The 22,351-nt window shown below is 42.4% G+C and overlaps 1 protein-coding gene across 10 annotated transcripts in view; it reads right to left on the reverse strand.

The window, feature by feature from the left end:
• KLHL3 (kelch like family member 3) overlaps nucleotides 1-22,351 on the reverse strand; it is a 286,180-nt gene that overhangs the window by 73,310 nt on the left and 190,519 nt on the right. For 8 of the 10 annotated variants that reach the window (XM_045490046.1, XM_045490032.1, XM_045490038.1 and 5 more), the window contains 2 exons: nucleotides 19,180-19,286; nucleotides 2,622-2,743 (listed from right to left, as the gene is read on the reverse strand). In XM_045490046.1, the coding sequence (XP_045346002.1) occupies nucleotides 2,622-2,743; nucleotides 19,180-19,264 (207 nt within the window). In that variant the 5' untranslated portion in view covers nucleotides 19,265-19,286. Of the gene's footprint in view, nucleotides 1-2,621; nucleotides 2,744-18,711; nucleotides 18,847-19,179; nucleotides 19,289-22,351 lie in introns of those variants that run through there. The other 2 variants (XM_045490061.1, XM_045490072.1) reach the window with 2 other exon arrangements.

A 22,351-nucleotide genomic window follows, 5' to 3' on the forward strand; every position in this document is an offset into this window, starting at 1 on the left:
CAGTGGTGAAGCCACTTTCTATAGAGGACTCTGATGAGTTTATCTGCTGCTACCTGCCTTCATATAATGGTGTTTACACACTACCACTGGGTTAGACCAAAGCAACAAAGACAAATACCCGGCCAGGCGATAAGGATCCAGAGTGGAACATCTTCTACTTATCCAAGTTTGTAAATACTTTGGACTTGATGGGGGAGAAAGAAAGTTATTCAACAAATACATGGTAAAAAGGTTAGAAAAAGCTGGTTCAATTCATACAATCTACAACCTCACCTACAGTGTTGTATTTGTTGGTTTGTTTTTTTTTGTTGTTGGGTGCGGTTTTTTTGGGGGGGAGGGGGTGGTGGGGAAGTGTTTGGTTTTGTCTTAGTAGCTTAAGACAACACAAATTTATTTTCTTATACTTCTGGAAGTCAGAAATCCCAAATGCATCTCTCTGGATTAAAATAAAGGTGTCAACAGGGCTGCATTCCTTCTGAAGGCTCTAAGGGAAAATATGTTTCTCTGCCTTTCCTGCTTCTAGAGGCTACTCGCATTCCTTGGTTCATGGCCCCCATCTTTAAAGATGGAAACATCAAGTTGAGTTTGTGTCGGGTCATATCTCTCTGATTCTCTTTATTCTACCTCCATCTTCCACTTCAAAGAGCCCCTGTGACTCTACTGGACCCACCGGGATAATGCATGGTCATCTCCCCATTGCTTGTCCACTGATCTACATTAATTCCATCTGTACAGTGAACTGCTCTTTGACAATTAGAACCTAACTATTCACAGGCTCCAGGAATCAGGACATGGACATCTTGGGAGAGGGTCATTACTCTGTCTACTACACTATATGATTAACAGTTACTGATATACCCTAATGCAAGGTTTTTTAAAAAATTATTAACCCACTGTACATTTTTCAGTTGATATCTAGCATTGGTCATTAGAGTTGCAAAAGATATAACTCCTTTCATTCTGTAAATATCAATATTTACATCACTTTTCAAAGTATCCAAGTGAATATAAATGTGATGGTGGTTTGATATTAACCTTTTCATATGTTTTTTCAACACATGCACCATACTCACTTTATATCAAATTGTTCTGCACTTACTGTTACTGCCCAAAAGTCATTCAGCTGTTTAGTTTCTGTTGCTAGACCTAAGATGTGAGCACTCCCCTGCTGAGTTCATTCTGGATGAAAAAGACCAGAAATGAATTGCAAAGGCTGTGTGTTTTATGGGGTATATACCTCAGTTTAAAAGGGGAAGGGGATTAGACTAGATCACTGTACAACCTGAAAGTCTATCCAGAGGCCAGAGACAAAGGCAGGCTCTACTGAGAGGCAGGCTCCGGAGGCCCGAACGCAGGGTGCCTCAGACCCTCAGCTTGCCTTTACCCTTTACCCTCACAAGTACCCTTCACCATAGCAAGCCTCAGCTTAAATTTTATCGCCCAAAAGAGCCCTTCCCAGATCCCCTCACCCATCTAAATTGCGTCTCCTTGATACTCTCTAATTATATACCACGTTCCCTACCTCAAAGGACTTATCACAATCTGTGCACAGACATTACTTGTGTGCTGATTTGACAAGCATCTGTCTTCACCCCCAGACCACAAACTGAGTGACAGCAGGCAATGGAATCACCCCTGTTATCATTACAATCACGTAGCCCAACGAAGTGCCCAGCATATAAGAGGCACTCAAACATCTGGGTTGAATTGAATGAAAAAATGATTACCAACTCAGCCTTCCAAATACCGTGATCCTGATAAAGGAGGTGGTGTTCTGGAAAAGGGAAATAGGTATTTTGGTCACTGGAGAGGTATCTGCCTCACAATAAAGAAGGTGGAACTGTGCTTTAAGAAAAAGAAAAAAGGAAAATCCTTCATATCACATGTACCTTCCAGCACTTTACTGAAATAGTAAGGCCCTTAATGACAAGAAATAGTATGTCCTGTGTCTGTGTTTGGCCCAGGGGTTTGTAGGTTCCAGAATGGGCCACACACCCTCAACCATCTCTCCTAGTGAAGCATGCCGGTGCTGCCTCATGTCCCCAACCATTAAGACACACACCTTTGGGTGAAGCAGTGTCTTCGCTGGCTCCTCTTTTCAAGGCTCCAGATGGCTGAGGATGAGGGCAGGGCAGCCAAAGGAGGAAAAGGCACACATTTTACGGTCGCACACCCCTGCTGAGACTCAGGCCTGGTGCTTGGCACCTCCATCTCTGAGCGTGAGTGCTCAAAGAAACTCAGGTGACTTACGTTGAAACAGGAAAAATTTTTAACAGCCTCACAATCCACAGTGAAAATCCCTGAGATGAGATCATGACTGGGGAGAAGTGGGGTCACCCTTCACCCAGAGTTTGAACCAACATGAGTTACAGACTTTGCTCTGGTGCCCAAGCTCATTTAGAGGCATGACTGCTTAGCGGTTAAGAGTATGGGTGCCATGATCATACAGGCACGGGTGTGAGGGTCTTTCACCCAACTAAAGGCCATGTGACACAGGGCAAGTCACCTAACCTCTTTGGAGCTTTAGCTTCCTCTCCAGCTACCAAATGAGTTGTCGCGAGGGTTCAATGAAATGATGCAATAATAGTGCGTGGTGAGCGATTAGCTGGGGTTGAGTTTACCTGGACGTTCTCTTCAGTCACCTCAATTTCTGCCGTATAGATGTAGTCAATCAGCTTATTCAGCGTCCTCCCATCCACGTCCTTGATTTCTATCTTCTTGGCTTTACTCTCAGACATGTCACCTACAGTCCAAAACAAAACCAAAACGGACACGAACTTGGTGCTTAACTTTCACATAGCCTCCTGCCCTGTGTTGGCAGCATAAAAGCGCTGGGAGGTGGCAGAAGGGATTCAGGCATGGAGGAGGATAAAACAGCTGACCTCAAGGGCACATCAACTTTGGGTCTGTGATCATCTGCAAACCCAACTCTATGCATTCCTCACTCTGTCTGTTGCCCATTCCCATTTTGAAGGCAAATCTGTGTGCAGTAGTAACTCATTCAACCAACATTTACTATAAACCTGTACAAACAGGGCCCAGAAAAGTGAACAAGATATGCACCTGCCCTCAAGGAGCGCACAGTTTAGCAGGGCAGATATATAAAAATATATGAGGTGATAGGAGCTTAATGGAGATATAAATAACATGCCAGTATAACAACAACAATACAAAGTAACATTTATTGAGTGCTAACTACAGCTAAGCAATGGGCTAAGCACTTTAAAATGGCACCTCTTTCAATCTTCACAACAACCTAGGAGTTTCATTAATACTATCCCCAGTTCACAGATGAAGAAACTGAGGCACAGGAGGGTGGGTATTCATTTTGCCCACAGTTACACATCTAGGAAGGGGCCAGGCTGGGACTGAAACCAGTGAGTGTGACTCCAGAGCCCACACTCTACTCACGATCCTCTACTAAATCCCAAGAATGCAAAAGATGGAGCAAACAAGCCCTGGGAAGCCATCCTAGTAGGAGGTCACACTTAAGCTGGGTATTTCCATGGGCAGCAAAGGTGAGGAAGGATGAGCCGGATGCAGGAGCCATAAGTTGTAAAGGCAGGAAAGTGCCAAAAGGATAAATCTGGAGAAGAGTGAGAGGCTGGTATGGGATGCCAGTGAGAAGAAGCTGGAGAGGGAGGCAGCAGCCGGGGCTTGCAGAGCCCTGTAAGCCACGCAAATGAGTTTGGACTTGATCCTAGGAGTAGCACCACTGGAAGGTTTTAAACAGGGGAATGACATCAACAGATGGGTATTTCTGAATGAAATTTTGGATGCACAGTGGAAGCTGGATCAGAGGCAGGGAAAACAGTTGGGAGGCCCTGATAATAATCCAACAAAGAAAAGGACAGAGCCTGTGAACTAGGGCAGCAGCGGTACTACATGTGCACAGAAATGAGGCCCCTTTCCCCAGCCTGCCCTCTCACACAGCACATGGGTTTGTCTACAGCCAAACTCATCCAACAAGGGCTGCTGATTCCAGTAGGAAAAGACAGGCTAGACATGTGTCTTTGTAGACTGAAATAAAGGGCAACTTGACTGCAAGAAACAGGGATTCAGAAGCCCTTATGTGAGTATGAAAACAGAGCCCGGGTAGTTGTTTTCTCTCTGTGGAATTTGTGTGCTGGAGCCAAGAAAATAAAGTACAGTACAGCGTGTGGGCTGCAGACGCCCACCTCCAAGCTGCATGGGCAGCACATGACTCCTCCACCAATCTACAGTTCCCAGCGCAACACAGTTAGAGATTTGAATGAGTCTGGAAGAGGGAGGAAAATCATTCCAAATTCTGCCCACTCCTTCCACCATCAGACCAGGTAGACCAGAGACCCTCCACCCTATTCTGTCTTCTCTCTGATTACCAGTAGAAGTCAGTGAAAAGGCCTCAGCACAAAGAGCTTTGAGGCAGGGCAAACTGGCAAAGGGGAAAGAGGAAAAGATAGGGGATTTCTACTGCACCCATTAGACAGGCTCTCACAATCTCTCTTGAGTTTACTCCAAGACACATAAAATAAAAATCCACACCCAAGAAAATCAAAAGTTCAACTTACCTTTCTAAACAGCTATTAAGAAATTCATCAGTAAGAGTCCAGCTGATAATTATAATGCAAACGATAATTACAGACAGCCAATTCTTAGTTTAAGAACTTGGGCCTTAGAAAAAAGACTGAAAAAAAAGAAACACCTGACTGCAAGAACCAAGGGATTCAGAAGCCCTTACGTGAGTGTGAAATCAGAGCCTGGCTTGATTGTTTCTCTCTGTGGAAGTTGTACTTGAGAATAAGATCAATCAGTTTTGTAACTTCAGGGTAAACAAGTAGAAACTCCTGAAATTACATGAAGTTACCAGTATATATGGGCAAAAGTTTTATTTTTCTGGGGGATGCAAGATCATTCTTAGTCAAATGTATAGCAAACATTCAGACACAGATGGTGGAACTTTGGGAGATTTTTTTCCTGCTTCTTTGCATGGCTCCAAAATTTCTAATTTTCTATATTAAATACTTAAACTTCAATAAGCAAATGGGAAAACCACGTGAAGGAAAAACTATGGCCTCAAAAACCAAAATCTATTTTAAGAAAGTTCCTTTATAGGATATTAGAAACCTGTATAAATCACACAGACTTGTAAAATCCAACATTATTTCTTATAAACCAACAGAAATTACTGCACCAAACTAAGGCTTCAGCTTAAACAGACTCTGAAAGTGGTAGCAGTAATAGCTGCTACTGTGTGCCAGAACCTCTGCCGAGGGTTTATACACGTTATTTCATTCAATCCTTGTAACAACCCCAGGAGGTAGATATTATTTCCATTTTACAAACTATAGAACTGGCATTTCAAAAGGTATTTGCATATGGCTGTGAGAGGCAGGGCTGGGATTTGAATCTTGGCCTAACTCTAGACCGCATGTCATTTCTCACAAATCCCTGGATAATTTAAACCTAACCCTAACTAATGACCTTGATAAAAGTATTCCCAAACAAGGCCTTGGTCCAAATTCTAAGGACAACTTAGTATGTAAGACTTAGCAAACAAGAACCAAGAGGGAGAAGATCTTGTCAAGCTCATTTGCCAAGATATCCTCAACACCTAACAAAGTGCTTGGCATATAACAAGCACTTAAAAAATACTTGTTGGAGGAAAAAGAAGAAAAGGAAAAAAAGGGGCTTTCCTTGATATCTCATAATTCCATGGATTCCAGTAATTCCTGAGGAGCAGAAACCAACAAAGGCTTGGTCATTCTTGCTCCTTTCCTTACCTCGACTACTCTGACAAAATAAAACAAAACATGAGCTCTATATGTCCATCCATCTTCAAGGTCAATCCAAGAGCCCTCCTCCTCTGCTTTTGCCAAGAGGCCCAGCCCAACCACCTCAGATTTGAATTTTCTCTTTTTTTTAATATGAAATTTATCGTCAAATTGATTTCCATACAACACCCAATACTCATCCCAACAGGTGTCCTCCTCAATGCCCATCACCCGTTTTCCCCTCCCTCCCACCTCCCATCAACCCTCAGTTTATTCTCAGTTTTTAAGAGTCTCTTATGGTTTGCTTCCCTCCCTAACTCTTTTTTCCTTCCCCTCCCCCATGGTCTTAAGTTTCTCAGGATCCACGTAAGAGTGAAAACATATGGTATCTGTCTTTCTCTGTATGGCTTATTTCACTTAGCATAACAATCTCCAGTTCCATCCATGTTACTACAAAAGCCCATATTTCATTCTTTCTCATTGCCAAGTAGTATTCCACTGTGTATATAAACCACAATTTCTTTATCCATTCATCAGCTGATGGACATTTAGGCTCTTTCCATAATTTGGTTATTGTTGAAAGCGCTGCTGTAAACATTGGGGTACAAGTGCTCCTATGCATCAGCACTCCTGTATCCCTTGGGTAAATTCCTAGCAGTGATATTGCTGGGTCATAGGGTAGATGTATTTTTAATTTTTTGAGGAACCTCCACACTGTTTTCCAGAGTGGCTGCACCAGTTTGCATTCCCACCAACAGTGCAAGAGGGTTCCCATTTCTCCACATCCTCTCCAGCATCTATAGTCTCCTGATTTATTCATTTTCAGAAAATGTGTTAGTCGCACATCTTTCTAGCCTCTTCCACTTCTGCCTGTCATCTGTTACCATGCATGTCCTATTCCTCCAAAAAGAACATGATCCATTCAAGGGCAGATATTTATTCATTCATTCATTCATTCATTCATTCAACAAACACATATCAAGCAGTCCCTATGTGCCAAGCACTGTGCTGGACCAGAGGACACAACCATGAATAAGTTATGGCCCTGCCCTCATGGAGCTCAGTCCAGTGGGGAGAGACACAAGTAAACGAACAATTATGAAATGTGTTAAATACTAGAAAAGAGGGCTTAGCTTTAAGAGTTGTTAAGCAGGGATTCCTGAACCCTGACCTGTATGCAAAATGAATAGTACACAGGAACCCGTATTTGCCACTGGGGAGAAGAGAATCCATTGTTTTCATCAGATTGATTCATCATAGTTAAGAACCACAGATCTAAAGTGAGATCTGGAGAAGGAGTCATGGTTAGTTAGGAGAGAAGGAAGTATGAGGGAAGAATCAATATTCCAGGCAAAGACAGTAGTAGTGTATGTAAAGGTCTGGAGGCAAGAAAGAACAGGACCTGTTCTGGGCCCACAAGAAGCTGAATGTGGCAGAAGCACAGCAAAGAGAGGAATGGTGGGGGCGGAGACGAGAGAGAGAGAGAAAAAGAGAGAAAGAGTAATGGGGAGTCAAGGCTGGAGACAGAAGCAGAATCTAGGCAAATGGAAGGCCTTGTGGGCCAGGCCAAGGAGTTCAGACTGCATCCTGAAAGCAATGGAAAGCCCCTGACGGATTTTTTTTTCTTTCAACTATCAGGTTATGTTAACGAGGGATCAGACCAGGATCAAAATATTGATTCAAAGGATACTCTATGCTTGTTCAAATGGTGGAATGATTAAGCCAATTACTTTCTTTTAGTTTTTAGTATTAAATAAATCTTAATTTAACTACAATCATTTCTGAAAATGATGTGCATTTAGACATGGCTTTCATGACACATGTCTTTTTTTAGTTTTACTTAAATCCAAGTTAGTTAACATATAGTGTAATAATGGTTTCAGTGCTCATCCCCACAAGTGTCCTCCTTAGTGCTCATCACCCATTTAGCCCATCCCCCAACCCAACACCCCTCCAGCAACCCTCAGTTTGTTCTCTGTATTTAAGAGTCTCGTATGGTTTGCCTCCCTCTCTATTTTTATCTTACTTTTCCTTCCCTTCCCCTATGTTCACCTGTTTTGTTTCTTAAATTCCACATATGAGTGAAATCATGTGTTATTTACTTTTCTCTGACTTATTTCACTTAGCATCATATACTTTAGTTCCATCCATGTTATTGTAAATGGCAAGATTTCATTCTTTTTGATGGCTGAGCAATATCCCACTGTGCATATATACCATATCTTTGTTATCCATTCGTCAGTTGATGGGCATTTGGGCTCTTTCCATAATTTGGCTATTGTTGATAGTGCTGCTATAAACATTGTGGTGCATGTGCCTCTTCAAAAGCCCCTGACAAATTTTAAGCAGGTGAGGGATGCATCAGATTGATTTTTTGGAAAGTCACTATAGCTACAGTATAGAGAACAGGCTGGGGTTGAAGGAACAAAATAGGAGGCAGGTTGACTAGTACCAAAGCTGCTGTAGGAAATTAGGTGAAAGATGAGAGTGACCTGGACTAAAAGAGTAGATCTTAAATTTCTTTAAATCCTCAGGCCATACCTTAAGACCTTGTACCTAGACATCCCCAAGAACCACAGAGAACCCAGGAAAGCAAGCAACCCCACACCTCTATCAAGCGATGATGGGGCATTAATACCCTGAGCCCACATATTCTTTAAAACCCAGTTCCTTTAACACCATAAGATGGGGCTGTTTCTAATGTACTCAGATGACACGTAGGGACCCATATGGAGTGGAAATACTCTAGTACACAGAACCCATAGTAAAGGACAAAAAAAAAGAGAGAGAAAAAAACTGACTAGGCTATTTTGGTAAAATGTGCTTCCCTAGGGATGGAGGAGCTAGATGGGGAGGAAGCAGGGCAATCTAAAGTATTCCCTATTCACAGGACGAAGATGGGCAGAACATAGCACTGCTGGCCTCTCTAATCCCTGTGCTAAAGGAGTGCTGAGCAGTTTGAGTGACAGCCCATCCTGGATCTTCTTGCAAGCTGGCTGCCTCTCAACACTCTCCTCTGGGCACTCAGACCTCACTGTCACATTTATCCCAAGTTATTCTGTGCAGAACATGGTCAAGGAGCAGGGTTGATATCTGGGACATTTGGGCAATATGAACTCAGAGGACAAAAAAGTAAAAACACTTTAAGCCTGAATAAAAAGACTGTAATCACACCACTCAAGTCAGAAGAACGTCACAAGTATTTCTTTTTCATTTTGGCCTTAAACATGCTGATAGAAATGGACTTAACAAGAGTCAGCTGATAAAATGAACAACTCAGACAACAAAAGATGTTGGTGAGGATGTGGAGAAAGGGGAACACTTTTGCACTGCTGGTAGGAATGCAAACTGGTGCAGCCAATCTGGAAAGCAGTATGGATGTCCCTCAAAAAATTAAACATAGGACGGAGGGAAGATGGCGGCGTAGGAGGACGCTGGGCTCACCGCGCATCCTGCTGATCAATTAGATTCCACCTACACCTGCCTAAATAACCCAGAAAACCGCCGGATGATTAGCAGAACGGAGTCGCCGGAGCCAAGCGCAGACGAGAGGCCCACGGAAGAGGGTAGGAAGGGCGGCGAGGCGGTGCATGCTCCACGGACTGGCGGGAGGGAGCCGGGGCGGAGGGGCGGCTCGCCGGCCAAGCAGAGCTCCGGAGTCTGGCTTGCAAAAGTGGAGGGGCCTGACGGACTGTGTTCCGACAGCAAGCGCGACTTAGCGTCTGGGAGGTCATAAGTTAACAGCTCTGCTCGGAAAGCGGGAAGGCTGGAGGACAAAGGGAGGGAGAGCTGCTGAGCCCCCCGACGACAGAGCTCAGTTTGGTGGGGAACAAAGGCGCTCGCCAGCGCCATCTCCCCCGCCCATCCCTCAGCCAAAATCCCAAAGAGAACCAGTTCCTGCCAGGGAACTTGCTCGCTCCGCGCAAACACCCAACTCTGTGCTTCTGCAGAGCCAAACCTCCGGCGGCAACGGATCTGACTCCCTCCCGCTGCCACAGGGCCCCTCCTGAAGTGGATCACCTAAGGAGAAGCGAGCTAAGCCTGCCCCTCCTGCCCCTGTGCACCTTGCCTACCCACCCCAGCTAATACGCCAGATCCCCAGCATCACAAGCCTGGCAGTGTGCAAGTAGCCCAGACGGGCCATGCCACCCCACAGTGAATCCCGCCCCTAGGAGAGGGGAAGAGAAGGCACACACCAGTTTGTGGCCCCAGCGGTGGGCTGGGGGCAGACATCAGGTCGGACTGCGGCCCCGCCCACCAACTCCAGTTATACACCACAGCACAGGGGAAGTGCCCTGCAGGTCCTCACCACGCCAGGGACTATCCAAAATGACCAAGCGGAAGAATTCCCCTCAGAAGAATCTCCAGGAAATAACAACAGCTAATGAGCTGATCAAAAAGGATTTAAATAATATAACAGAAAGTGAATTTAGAATAATAGTCATAAAATTAATCGCCGGGCTTGAAAACAGTATACAGGACAGCAGAGAATCCCTTGCTACAGAGATCAAGGGACTAAGGAACAGTCACGAGGAGCTGAAAAACGCTTTAAATGAAATGCAAAACAAAATGGAAACCACCACAGCTCGGATTGAAGAGGCAGAGGAGAGAATAGGTGAACTGGAAGATAAAGTTATGGAAAACGAGGAAGCTGAGAGAAAGAGAGATAAAAAAAATCCAGGAGTATGAGGGAAAAATTAGAGAACTAAGTGATACACTAAAAAGAAATAATATACGCATAATTGGTATCCCAGAGGAGGAAGAGAGAGGGAAAGGTGCTGAAGGGGTACTTGAAGAAATAATAGCTGAGAACTTCCCTGAACTGGGGAAGGAAAAAGGCATTGAAATCCAAGAGGCACAGAGAACTCCCTTCAGACGGAACTTGAATCGATCTTCTGCACGACATATCATAGTGAAACTGGCAAAATACAAGGATAAAGAGAAAATTCTGAAAGCAGCAAGGGGTAAACGTGCCCTCACATATAAAGGGAGACCTATAAGACTCGTGACTGATCTCTCTTTTGAAACTTGGCAGGCCAGAAGGAATTGGCACGAGATTTTCAGTGTGCTAGACAGAAAACATATGCAGCCGAGAATCCTTATCCAGCAAGTCTGTCATTTAGAATAGAAGGAGAGATAAAGGTCTTCCCAAACAAACAAAAACTGAAGGAATTTGTCACCACTAAACCAGCCCTACAAGAGATCCTAAGGGGGACCCTGTGAGACAAAATACCAGAGACATCACTACAAGCATAAAACATACAGACATCACAATGACTCTAAACCCGTATCTTTCTATAATAACACTGAATGTAAATGGATTAAATGCGCCAACCAAAAGATATAGGGTATCAGAATGGATAAAAAAACAAGACCCACCTATTTGCTGTCTACAAGAGACTCATTTTAGACCCGAGGACACCTTTAGATTGAGAGTGAGGGGATGGAGAACTATTTATCATGCTACTGGAAGCCAAAAGAAAGCTGGAGTAGCCATACTTATATCAGACAAACTAGACTTTAAATTAAAGGCTGTAACAAGAGATGAAGAAGGACATTATATAATAGTTACAGGGTCTATCCATCAGGAAGAACTAACAATTTTAAATGTCTATGCGCCGAATACCGGAGCCCCCAAATATATAAAACAACTACTCATAAACATAAGCAACCTTATTGATAAGAATGTGGTAATTGCAGGGGACTTTAACACCCCACTTACAGAAATGGATAGATCATCTAGACACACGATCAATAAAGAAACAAGGGCCCTGAATGAGACATTGGATCAGATGGACTTGACAGATATATTTAGAACTCTGGATCCCAAAGCAACAGAATATACTTTCTTCTCGAGTGCACATGGAACATTCTCCAAGATAGATCATATACTGGGTCACAAAACAGCCCTTCATAAGTTTACCAGAATTGAAATTATACCATGCATACTTTCAGACCACAATGCTATGAAGCTTGAAATCAACCACAGGAAAAAGTCTGGAAAACCTCCAAAAGCATGGAGGTTAAAGAACACCCTACTAAAGAATGAGTGGGTCAACCAGGCAATTAGAGAAGAAATTAAAAAATATATGGAAACAAACGAAAATGAAAATACAACAATCCAAACGCTTTGGGACGCAGCAAAGGCAGTCCTGAGAGGAAAATACATTGCAATCCAGGCCTATCTCAAGAAACAAGAAAAATTCCAAATACAAAATCTAACAGCACACCTAAAGGAAATAGAAGCAGAACAGCAAAGGCAGCCTAAACCCAGCAGAAGAAGAGAAATAATAAAGATCAGAGCAGAAATAAACAATACAGAGTCTAAAAAAACTGTAGAGCAGATCAACGAAACCAAGAGTTGTTTTTTTGAAAAAATAAACAAAATTGACAAACCTCTAGCCAGGCTTCTCAAAAAGAAAAGGGAGATGACCCAAATAGATAAAATCATGAATGAAAATGGAATTATTACAACCAATCCCTCAGAGATACAAACAATTATCAGGGAATACTATGAAAAATTATATGCCAACAAATTGGACAACCTGGAAGAAATGGACAAATTCCTGAACACCCACACTCTTCCAAAACTCAATCAGGAGGAAATAGAAAGCTTGAACAGACCCATAACCAGCGAAGAAATTGAATCGGTTATCAAAAATCTCCCAACAAATAAGAGTCCAGGACCAGATGGCTTCCCAGGGGAGTTCTACCAGACGTTTAAAGCAGAGATAATACCTATTCTTCTCAAGCTATTCCAAGAAATAGAAAGGGAAGGAAAACTTCCAGACTCATTCTATGAAGCCAGTATTACTTTGATTCCTAAACCAGACAGAGACCCAGTAAAAAAAGAGAACTACCGGCCAATATCCCTGATGAATATGGATGCAAAAATTCTCAATAAGATACTAGCAAATCGAATTCAATGGCATATAAAAAGAATTATTCACCATGATCAAGTGGGATTCATTCCTGGGATGCAGGGCTGGTTCAACATTCGCAAATCAATCAACGTGATACATCACATTAACAAAAAAAAAGAGAAGAACCATATGATCCTGTCAATCGATGCAGAAAAGGCCTTTGACAAAATCCAGCACCCTTTCTTAATAAAAACCCTTGAGAAAGTCGGGATAGAAGGAACATACTTAAAGATCATAAAAGCCATTTATGAAAAGCCCACAGCTAACATCATCCTCAATGGGGAAAAACTGAGAGCTTTTTCCCTGAGATCAGGAACACAACAGGGATGCCCACTCTCACCGCTGTTGTTTAACATAGTGCTGGAAGTTCTAGCATCAGCAATCAGACAACAAAAGGAAATCAAAGGCATCAAAATTGGCAAAGATGAAGTCAAGCTTTCGCTTTTTGCAGATGACATGATATTATACATGGAAAATCCGATAGACTCCACCAAAAGTCTGCTAGAATTGATACATGAATTCAGCAAAGTTGCAGGATACAAAATCAATGTACAGAAATCAGTTGCATTCTTATACACTAATAATGAAGCAACAGAAAGACAAATAAAGAAACTGATCCCATTCACAATTGTACCAAGAAGCATAAAATACCTAGGAATAAATCTAACCAAAGATGTAAAGGATCTGTATGCTGAAAACTATAGAAAGCTTATGAAGGAAATTGAAGAAGATTTAAAGAAATGGAAAGACATTCCCTGCTCATGGATTGGAAAAATAAATATTGTCAAAATGTCAATACTACCCAAAGCTATCTACACATTCAATGCAATCCCAATCAAAATTGCACCAGCATTCTTCTCGAAACTAGAACAAGCAATCCTAAAATTCATATGGAACCACAAAAGGCCCCGAATAGCCAAAGGAATTTTGAAGAAGAAGACCAAAGCAGGAGGCATCACAATCCCAGACTTTAGCCTCTACTACAAAGCTGTCATTATCAAGACAGCATGGTATTGGCACAAAAACAGACATATAGACCAATGGAATAGAATAGAAACCCCAGAACTAGACCCACAAACGTATGGTCAACTCATCTTTGACAAAGCAGGAAAGAACATCCAATGGAAAAAAGACAGCCTCTTTAACAAATGGTGCTGGGAGAACTGGACAGCAACATGCAGAAGGTTGAAACTAGACCACTTTCTCACACCATTCACAAAAATAAACTCAAAATGGATAAAGGACCTGAATGTGAGACAGGAAACCATCAAAACCTTAGAGGAGAAAGCAGGAAAAGACCTCTCTGACCTCAGCCGTAGCAATCTCTTACTCGACACATCGCCAAAGGCAAGGGAATTAAAAGCAAAAGTGAATTACTGGGACCTTATGAAGATAAAAAGCTTCTGCACAGCAAAGGAAACAACCAACAAAACTAAAAGGCAACCAACGGAATGGGAAAAGATATTTGCAAATGACATATCGGACAAAGGGCTAGTATCCAGAATCTATAAAGAGCTCACCAAACTCCACACCCGAAAAACAAATAACCCAGTGAAGAAATGGGCAGAAAACATGAATAGACACTTCTCTAAAGAAGACATCCGGATGGCCAACAGGCACATGAAAAGATGTTCAGCGTCGCTCCTTATCAGGGAAATACAAATCAAAACCACACTCAGGTATCACCTCACGCCCGTCAGAGTGGCCAAAATGAACAAATCAGGAGACTATAGATGCTGGCGAGGATGTGGAGAAACGGGAACCCTCTTGCACTGTTGGTGGGAATGCAAATTGGTGCAGCCGCTCTGGAAAGCAGTGTGGAGGTTCCTCAGAAAATTAAAAATAGACCTACCCTATGACCCAGCAATAGCACTGCTAGGAATTTATCCAAGGGATACAGGAGTACTGATGCATAGGGGCACTTGTACCCCAATGTTCATAGCAGCACTCTCAACAATAGGCAAATTATGGAAAGAGCCTAAATGTCCATCAACTGATGAATGGATAAAGAAATTGTGGTTTATATACACAATGGAATACTACGTGGCAATGAGAAAAAATGAAATATGGCCTTTTGTAGCAACGTGGATGGAACTGGAGAGTGTGATGCTAAGTGAAATAAGCCATACAGAGAAAGACAGATACCATATGGTTTCACTCTTATGTGGATCCTGAGAAACTTGGCGGGAACCCATGGGGGAGGGGGAGGAAAAAAGAAAAAAAAAAAAAAAAGAGGTTGGAGGGGGAGAGAGCCAAGGCATAAGAGACTGTTAAAAACTGAGAACAAACTGAGGGTTGATGGGGGGTGGGAGGGAGGAGAGGGTGGGTGATGGGTATTGAGGAGGGCACCTTTTGGGATGAGCACTGGGTGTTTTATGGAAACCAATTTGACAATAAATTTCATATATTATAAAAAAAATGAAAATAAAATTGGTTTTCATCCTCAAAAAAAAAAAAAAATTAAACATAGAACTACCTTATGACCCGGCAATTGCACTACTAGGTATTTATTCAAAGGATACATAGAGGCACATGCACACATAGTCTGCTGATTCATAGGGGCACGTGCGCCCCAATGTTTATAGCAGCACTATCGACAATAGCCAAAGTATGGGAAGAGCCCAAATGTTCATCGATTGATGAATGGATAAAGAAGATGTGGCATACATATATGATGGAATATTACTGGTAATAAGAAAGAATGAAAGCTTGCCATTTACAATAACATGGATGGAACTAGAATGTATTATGCTAAGCAAAATAAGTCAGAGAAAGACAAATATCATATGATTTCACTCATATGCAGAATTTAAGAAACAAAACAGATGAACATATGGGAAAGGAAGGCAAAATAAGATAACAGGGAGGCAAACCATAAGAGACTCTTAAATACAGAGAACAAACAGAGTTGATGGAGGGGGAGGGTGGGGAGAAGGGCTAAAGGGGTGATGAGTATTAAGGAGGACGCCAGTCGGGATGAGCACTGGGTGTATATGTAAGTGATGAATCACTAAATTCTATTTCTGAAATCATTATTACACTATACATTAACTAACTTGGATTTAAAATTAAAAACAAAATAAAATAAATTATCTAAATTTTTGAAAGAAAAAAGTCAGCTGGGCCTTTTCATGATTAAGTTTATGAATTCTGAAGCTGAATCTGATAATTAGAACAAAATTTTACAATGTTACTCTTTAAACCTGCTTACCAAGGTTTAAGCCAAATCAAGGGGTCTCAAAAAATACACAAATCTCACAAAATGCTGATGGAAGCATAAGCTGGTCCAACTGTTCTAGGAAATGTGAATTTGTGGCATGTGTCTCAAATCTTCAACATGTGCACACCCCTATTCTAGGGGTCTATTCTAAGGAAATAATTATAACATAAATAAATATTAAGAAGCAAAGATACCCATGACAGTATTACTTATAATAGCAAAATATTAGAAAGAATTAGAATTTCTAACCAAAATGGAAATCAATTTTTGACTTGGACATATATGATGGAATCTTACGAAGCCATTGAAATTATGATGTAGATGTGATTTCACTGATGTGAAAATATACTGACCATAGACCAATGGTTTGATTAAGCAAATTTTCACTGAGCACCTACTACATGGAAGATCCAGGTAGGCAGTGGGGAGATAGCAGCGAATTAAGGTAGAGTTCTTAACTGACTGACCAGAGCAATCAGATATTGAGGAAGTAATGAAATAAGCAGTGATACTAAAGACAAGCATAACGTATGGTATCACAAGAGTAAATAACAAAAGAATTCAACCTAATCCAAGGGGATCATGGGAAAGTCTACCTGAGGAAGTGTTGCTTAAGCAGTAATGAGAGATGAATAGGAGTTAGACAGGCAAAGAGGCAGGGGAAGAACATCCCAGGAAGATGAACAGTAATTTTTTTTAAGTATACACATTACATCAACTATGCATATACAAAATGGCTCATTTATATTAAAATTTTATTTTGGTGGGTTTTTAAATTTTTTATTTTTTTAGGTATTTTTTATTTTTTTATTTTTTTAGAGAGAGCGAGCGAGCACAAACAAGGGAGAGGGGCAGAGGGAGAGAGAGAGAATCTCAAGCTACCAAGCTACCATGTTCAGCACAGAGCCAGATATGGGGCTCGATCCCACAACCCCGGGATCATGACCTGAGCCAAAAATCAAGAGTCAGATGCTCAACTGACTGAGCCACCCAGATGCCCCTATATTAAAATTTTATGTCGTATGTGTATATATTTATAAACATAAAATCTGAAAGGATATGAACTATAATCTTATCTAGATGATGTATTACATATATTTTTTTTTTCTGCTTGTCCACATTCTCTAATTTCTTTTCTGCAATCAACATATGTGAGTAGTGTTTGAAGAGGTACATGGGTGAGTAGAAAGACAGACAGATATGGCTGGCTGGCTGGATGGATGGAAGGATGAAAGGATGGACAGTAACCAGATTCAACAGATGACTTGAGCTGGGCATCACATTAGACTGTTTCTTCTTGATTTTTTCCTCCCTTTAATGACTAGAATCCAACATCTGCTCCAGAAGCATTCAGATTCTTTATGTTTCTAAAATCATCTTGTTCTTGCTTGGGCCCTTGCACTACTCCAGAGGCAAGTTCATTAGCAACAAGTGGAGGCAACACTACAATTCATCGCAATTCCAAACAGATTTCCTCTCTCAATACTGGACTTTCCAAACCACATACACAAGAAAACAATGAATGGCAGAGCTACTTAGTGAAGTTGCAACCAAATAACTATTGCAAACAAAATGAATTATTTTTTTTAAATAGACAGATGAACAAGAGAGGTAAATAAAGACATAAAAACCTTGCTACTAGAGTTTGAAACTACTTCAAAGAGCATGCAGCTCAAAATTTCCAGGTAGTGAAATTCACTGTTTTTCACAACTACATTTTCCAGGCTGCTAATTCCTGACCCAAGGTTCAGGGTGATGGAAGAGTGGCTTGATCCACTTACCTGAGTTACAGCTCCTTCACACAATGAGCCAAGGGGGGGTCCACATTGTGAGGAACTCTCAAAACACAATCACTAAGTCACCCCCAACTAGAACCACTCTTGCCCATGAGAGGCCACATACTATATTAGGAGAAGGGAAAGAGCCTACTCAGCAAAAACAGGGTGCCTGCACTCACCCATTCTTAGCAAGCCCACCTTCATTCTTTTTAAGCTTCATTTATTTACTGTCTCCTACTAAATACCATGCCCTGTGGTTGGCTCTGAGGATGCAGCAGTGACAAGACATGGCCCTCAAGCGCCCAAAGCTCATAATCAACTATGGAGACATTTCATTCATTCATTTAAAATACATTTGACTCTGGTCGTGTACCAGATGCTTAGGATATGGTAGCAAACAGGTCCAACAAGACTCCTGTCCTTAAGGAGCTTACAGTCTAGTGAGGAGAGACAGATTAAAAAAAAAAAATCAACAACCAACAACAGGATTTTCAGGTAGGGATAAACGTTAGGAAAAACTATGTATTCAAGTTATGAGACTTAGTGAGGAACCATGGCAAAGATGGTCAGAGGAGGCCCTCTGGGGAGACACATGGCCTGTAATCTGCAGGATGAGAAGCCGCCGATACACAAGACGTCACAGCACAGGCACTGACGATGCCAGAAAACAGACAGCAACACAAGAGTGATAGTGACCACACTCACAAGCAGCAATGGGTACTTGGGGAATGTGGGGAAGGGACACCTGACCCAGCCTGAGGGTCTCAGCAGGCACAACTGGTCTTCAGTGAGCAGGGGAGGTGCTGTGAGGCACTACAGACAGGAAGCTCCATGGGTTTCAAGGCATTCAGTCTCACATGTGAAATAGCTGGACTGGACTATTTGGCATATACAGGAAACAGGGACCCTCTAGAAAGTTTGCAAAGGTGCCAGATGGTGAAAATTCCTATCTTACTCTCCTCTCCCCTCCAAGCCCTGCCATCACTTCTCCCAAATCTCTTCCACACTCCTGTAAAGACTCAAGAGGGTTTGCAGACCTTGCCTGGTAGGAATGGCCAGGGAAGGACAAGCTGGTCCAGCAATGGGCCAGGCATCAAGAAGCCAAGCTCCACTCATTTCCTATGTGATCTTGGGCAAGTCCCTCCCTTTTTGTCAGCCTCAGTGTTCCTCATCTGCAAAATGAAAGAACAGAGGTGTGGGGATAAGCCCAAGAGCCTACACTTCTAAAAGCTCCCCTACATGATTATGATGCATGCTGAAGTGTGAGAACTAATCAACTCTATGGTTCTACCTCTTTTTTCCTCATAGTAGACAAGGGGCTGCATGCCTGGCTGGTTCCACCAAGTCCCCCATGGTGCAAAACATAGCATCTGATACACAGAAGCTCCTTACAGTGAGTGTCATAGCATTCTGTCTCCTGCCTCCCCTCAGGCCACCACCCAAAATATTCTCTCACTGGGGCTGCAGCCCCATAATTGTGGGTTATCATTAGCCCCTCGCCATACCTGTGAACATCGCACAGAAGTAGGGGCTGCAGGCTGCCAGGACCACACGGTGGGCTTCTATCTCGACATCTTCTGCCACAATCATCACGTCACACAACAGCTGTTTACTGTAAAACACCAGTGAGGGGACAGCATGGGTCACAGCACCAATGCCCACCCCCAGCCACACAAGGATATTTTTTCTCCCACCCAGATTCCACACCGCCACCATACAAGACTGTCGCAGACATTTGCCCTATCCTGAGTTAGGCAGGGGGATGAACTCATCGACTTTCCCAAATCTGATAAGCTGTGCTATTCATGCTTTCCTAAGGCGCACAGAGAGACCTAGCTACTCTGGCGCTGCAAATTCAGGGTTCTTTCATTTGTCTTCACATCTCTGCTCCTCGGCTCCTTCAGCTCTGAGACAGAGGGACAGCAGCTCAGAGAGCAATGGGAAAATCCTGGGGCAGTCCTTAGAGGGACTGAGTGAATGCCAAGGAGCATGAACATGCCACTGAGATGTGCTGCCCACGAAAACAAGCATTAACAATCCCCCACGGGACCTAATACCTATGAAACACTGGCAAGAGGCCAGCCAGATCGGGACAACTCAAGTATTAATCTTCCCACCCAGATTTAACATTATCACCAAGAAGGCTGCTCCCTAAAGACCCTGTGCAAGCTCCAATCACTGCAATTATTAAGGATACTGTAACTACCTTCAAAACAAACTATTTGTCATCCCCACTACACTGCAAGCTCTGAAAGGAACTTGTTTATTATATCTTAAACACCTGGCTGCAAGCCTAGCCTAAAGAAAGCCCTAAATTTTTACTGACTAAATAAACTTTGAAATGGGATCAATCCACACTCATAGACAGAATGAACATCAGACCACTTTGAAGGATAGAAAGGGCACCACAAAGTGTCAGTCTAAGGATTTTTCCTCCACCAGCCTTCCAATAGTAAGCATTTATTGAGTTACATATGCTAGGCACTGTTCTAAGCACTCTTTTATACATATTATTGCATTTAATCCTGTCTAAAACCCCATGAGGTATGGTTGTTATGTTGCAAATTACAAAAAAGGAAAGTGAGGTCCAGAGAAGTTAAGTAACTTTCTCAAAGTCACACAAAAAGGGAGCAGTGGAAAAAGGATGTGAATGCAGGCAGCCGAACCGCAGAACCCATCTTCCTAAAGTCTGTGGTATCCTGGTCACCACTAATCCCTCCTTCAGAGTGAAGCACTAGATGCGGAGTGAAGTCAGGACAAACTCATGTCAACTGTGATCCACTGGCAGTGGCTACTTAGCACACAATACTGGATTGAGAAGTTTGAATCATGATGGGATCCATTTAACAGGCATGAGATGAAGAGAATGAGTCTGCCATTGGGGCACCCGGTGGCTCAGTCAGTTGAGCGGCTCAGGTCATGATCTCACAGCTCATGGGTTCGAGCCCCCCCGTTGGGTTCTGTGCCGACAGCTCAGAGCCTGGAGCCTGCTTCAGATTCTGGGTCTCCCTCTATCTCTGTTCCTCCCCTGCTCACACTCTGCCCCCCTGCTCTAAAATAAATAAAGATTAAAAAAAAATTTTTTTTAATGAGTCTTCCATGATTGATCGATAGGAGATAAGCTACCTATTTGCCATCCCTGGAGTGACATATTAAACCTTTGCCAACTATTCAGACGTTAGTGCAGGATTGCTTATCAGAGAAAATAGAATCATAAAGCATGACAAGACTGGAGCTGTAAATGCCCTTAGAGTTCATCTGGTCTATGAAGCTCAGAGAGGTGCCACATAAGGCAGAGTCTTGAATCTAGTTCTCATTCTGGATTGGTGCCATAATGCTCCATGATTGGCTCATACTTAGGAACAAAAAATCAGAAGATAAGTTAGCTCCAATACTGAAAGGTGATCAGGAAAGTTTCAGCCTATGGAACAAAGTCCCTGTGAGGGGGCATCAGGGAAGGGTGACACCTCTGAGTGCCAAGAGGCAAAACCTGGGAATGGGACCTCACACTACAGTGGACAGCAGACTCTAAAGACAAATTTTATCAGAACTAACCAGCTCAGCTGGGAAGAGAACTGGCTCTGCCCCTAACTGGCTATGAGAACATGGACAAAGGATCTCACTAGTTTTCTCATCTTTTTTAGCTGCCTCGGGACATCCATCATGGGGACCAAATGAGATTGCAGATGCCACCTGAGAACAGGCTAGTTTTTAATCTGGACAAAATGGATTGTAAAAATGTAGTCACAACATGAACAGACTTATCTTGGACATTTTCATTGCACTTTCATTAACTATTTTAAAGAGAAAATGGAGTTATCACTACTCTTTAAAAGTACAAGTCATTTGTCAACTATACTTCAGTTAAAAAGAACTGACCAAAAGAGTGTAATTTTCTTGTTGTTCTTGTAACCAGTATTTTAACAAGGAAAGCAAAACAGATGAGTCAGAAATGCTGAGCAAATGCTGAGCCAGGTGCTGAAAAGGCAAATGTCAGAATGGGATATCTTGCACAAACCCAGAGGAGCTGATAGTTCATGAACAAAGGAAAAGAGACAAGAGGGAATGAGGTTTAAAGGTGGAGAATCCAGTTAAGCAAATACAGGAGAATAGTTCTGATGAGAAGTGTATCTCAAGGCTAGAGAAATCTAGGAAAGTGACCCAGAAACTCACCCAAAACTCAATGTAGGCTTTCCCTGGGAATGGTAAAGCCTGTCTGCACACTGAGACATCTCTGTGTATCCACTCTATATAGAAGAGAGAAGCAGCAGCTCTAAAGCACTGCATGGCTGACAAGCATTTCTAATTCCATTTACTAGAAATCCTACAGGATTCTTTATTCCTGAGCTGTCACACACTACTCCAAAAAACAATCTCAACAAGAGAAAAACAGGGCTATCCACTTTGTGATAGCTATTCGGAAGGAGCTCAGGCTCTGGAATCAAACTGACCAGGGTTCATGTCCCCTGAATATCAGAATTCAGATATGTTGTGAACAAGATAAAGAATAGTGCTAATAGTAAACATTCCGTGAACATTAATATTTCTTTCTCTTTTTTTCCCATAAAACATTTCATTTAGGATTAACAGTTAAGTTAACCGTCCTAAGGCTAAATTTCAGCTGCATATCAGACATCTACGTGGGGTTTATCAAGTAGGCAAATGGATTCATAAGTC

This window comes from Leopardus geoffroyi, chromosome A1 (genome assembly GCF_018350155.1).
Source record: "Leopardus geoffroyi isolate Oge1 chromosome A1, O.geoffroyi_Oge1_pat1.0, whole genome shotgun sequence".
Classification (NCBI taxonomy): Eukaryota; Metazoa; Chordata; class Mammalia; order Carnivora; family Felidae; genus Leopardus; species Leopardus geoffroyi.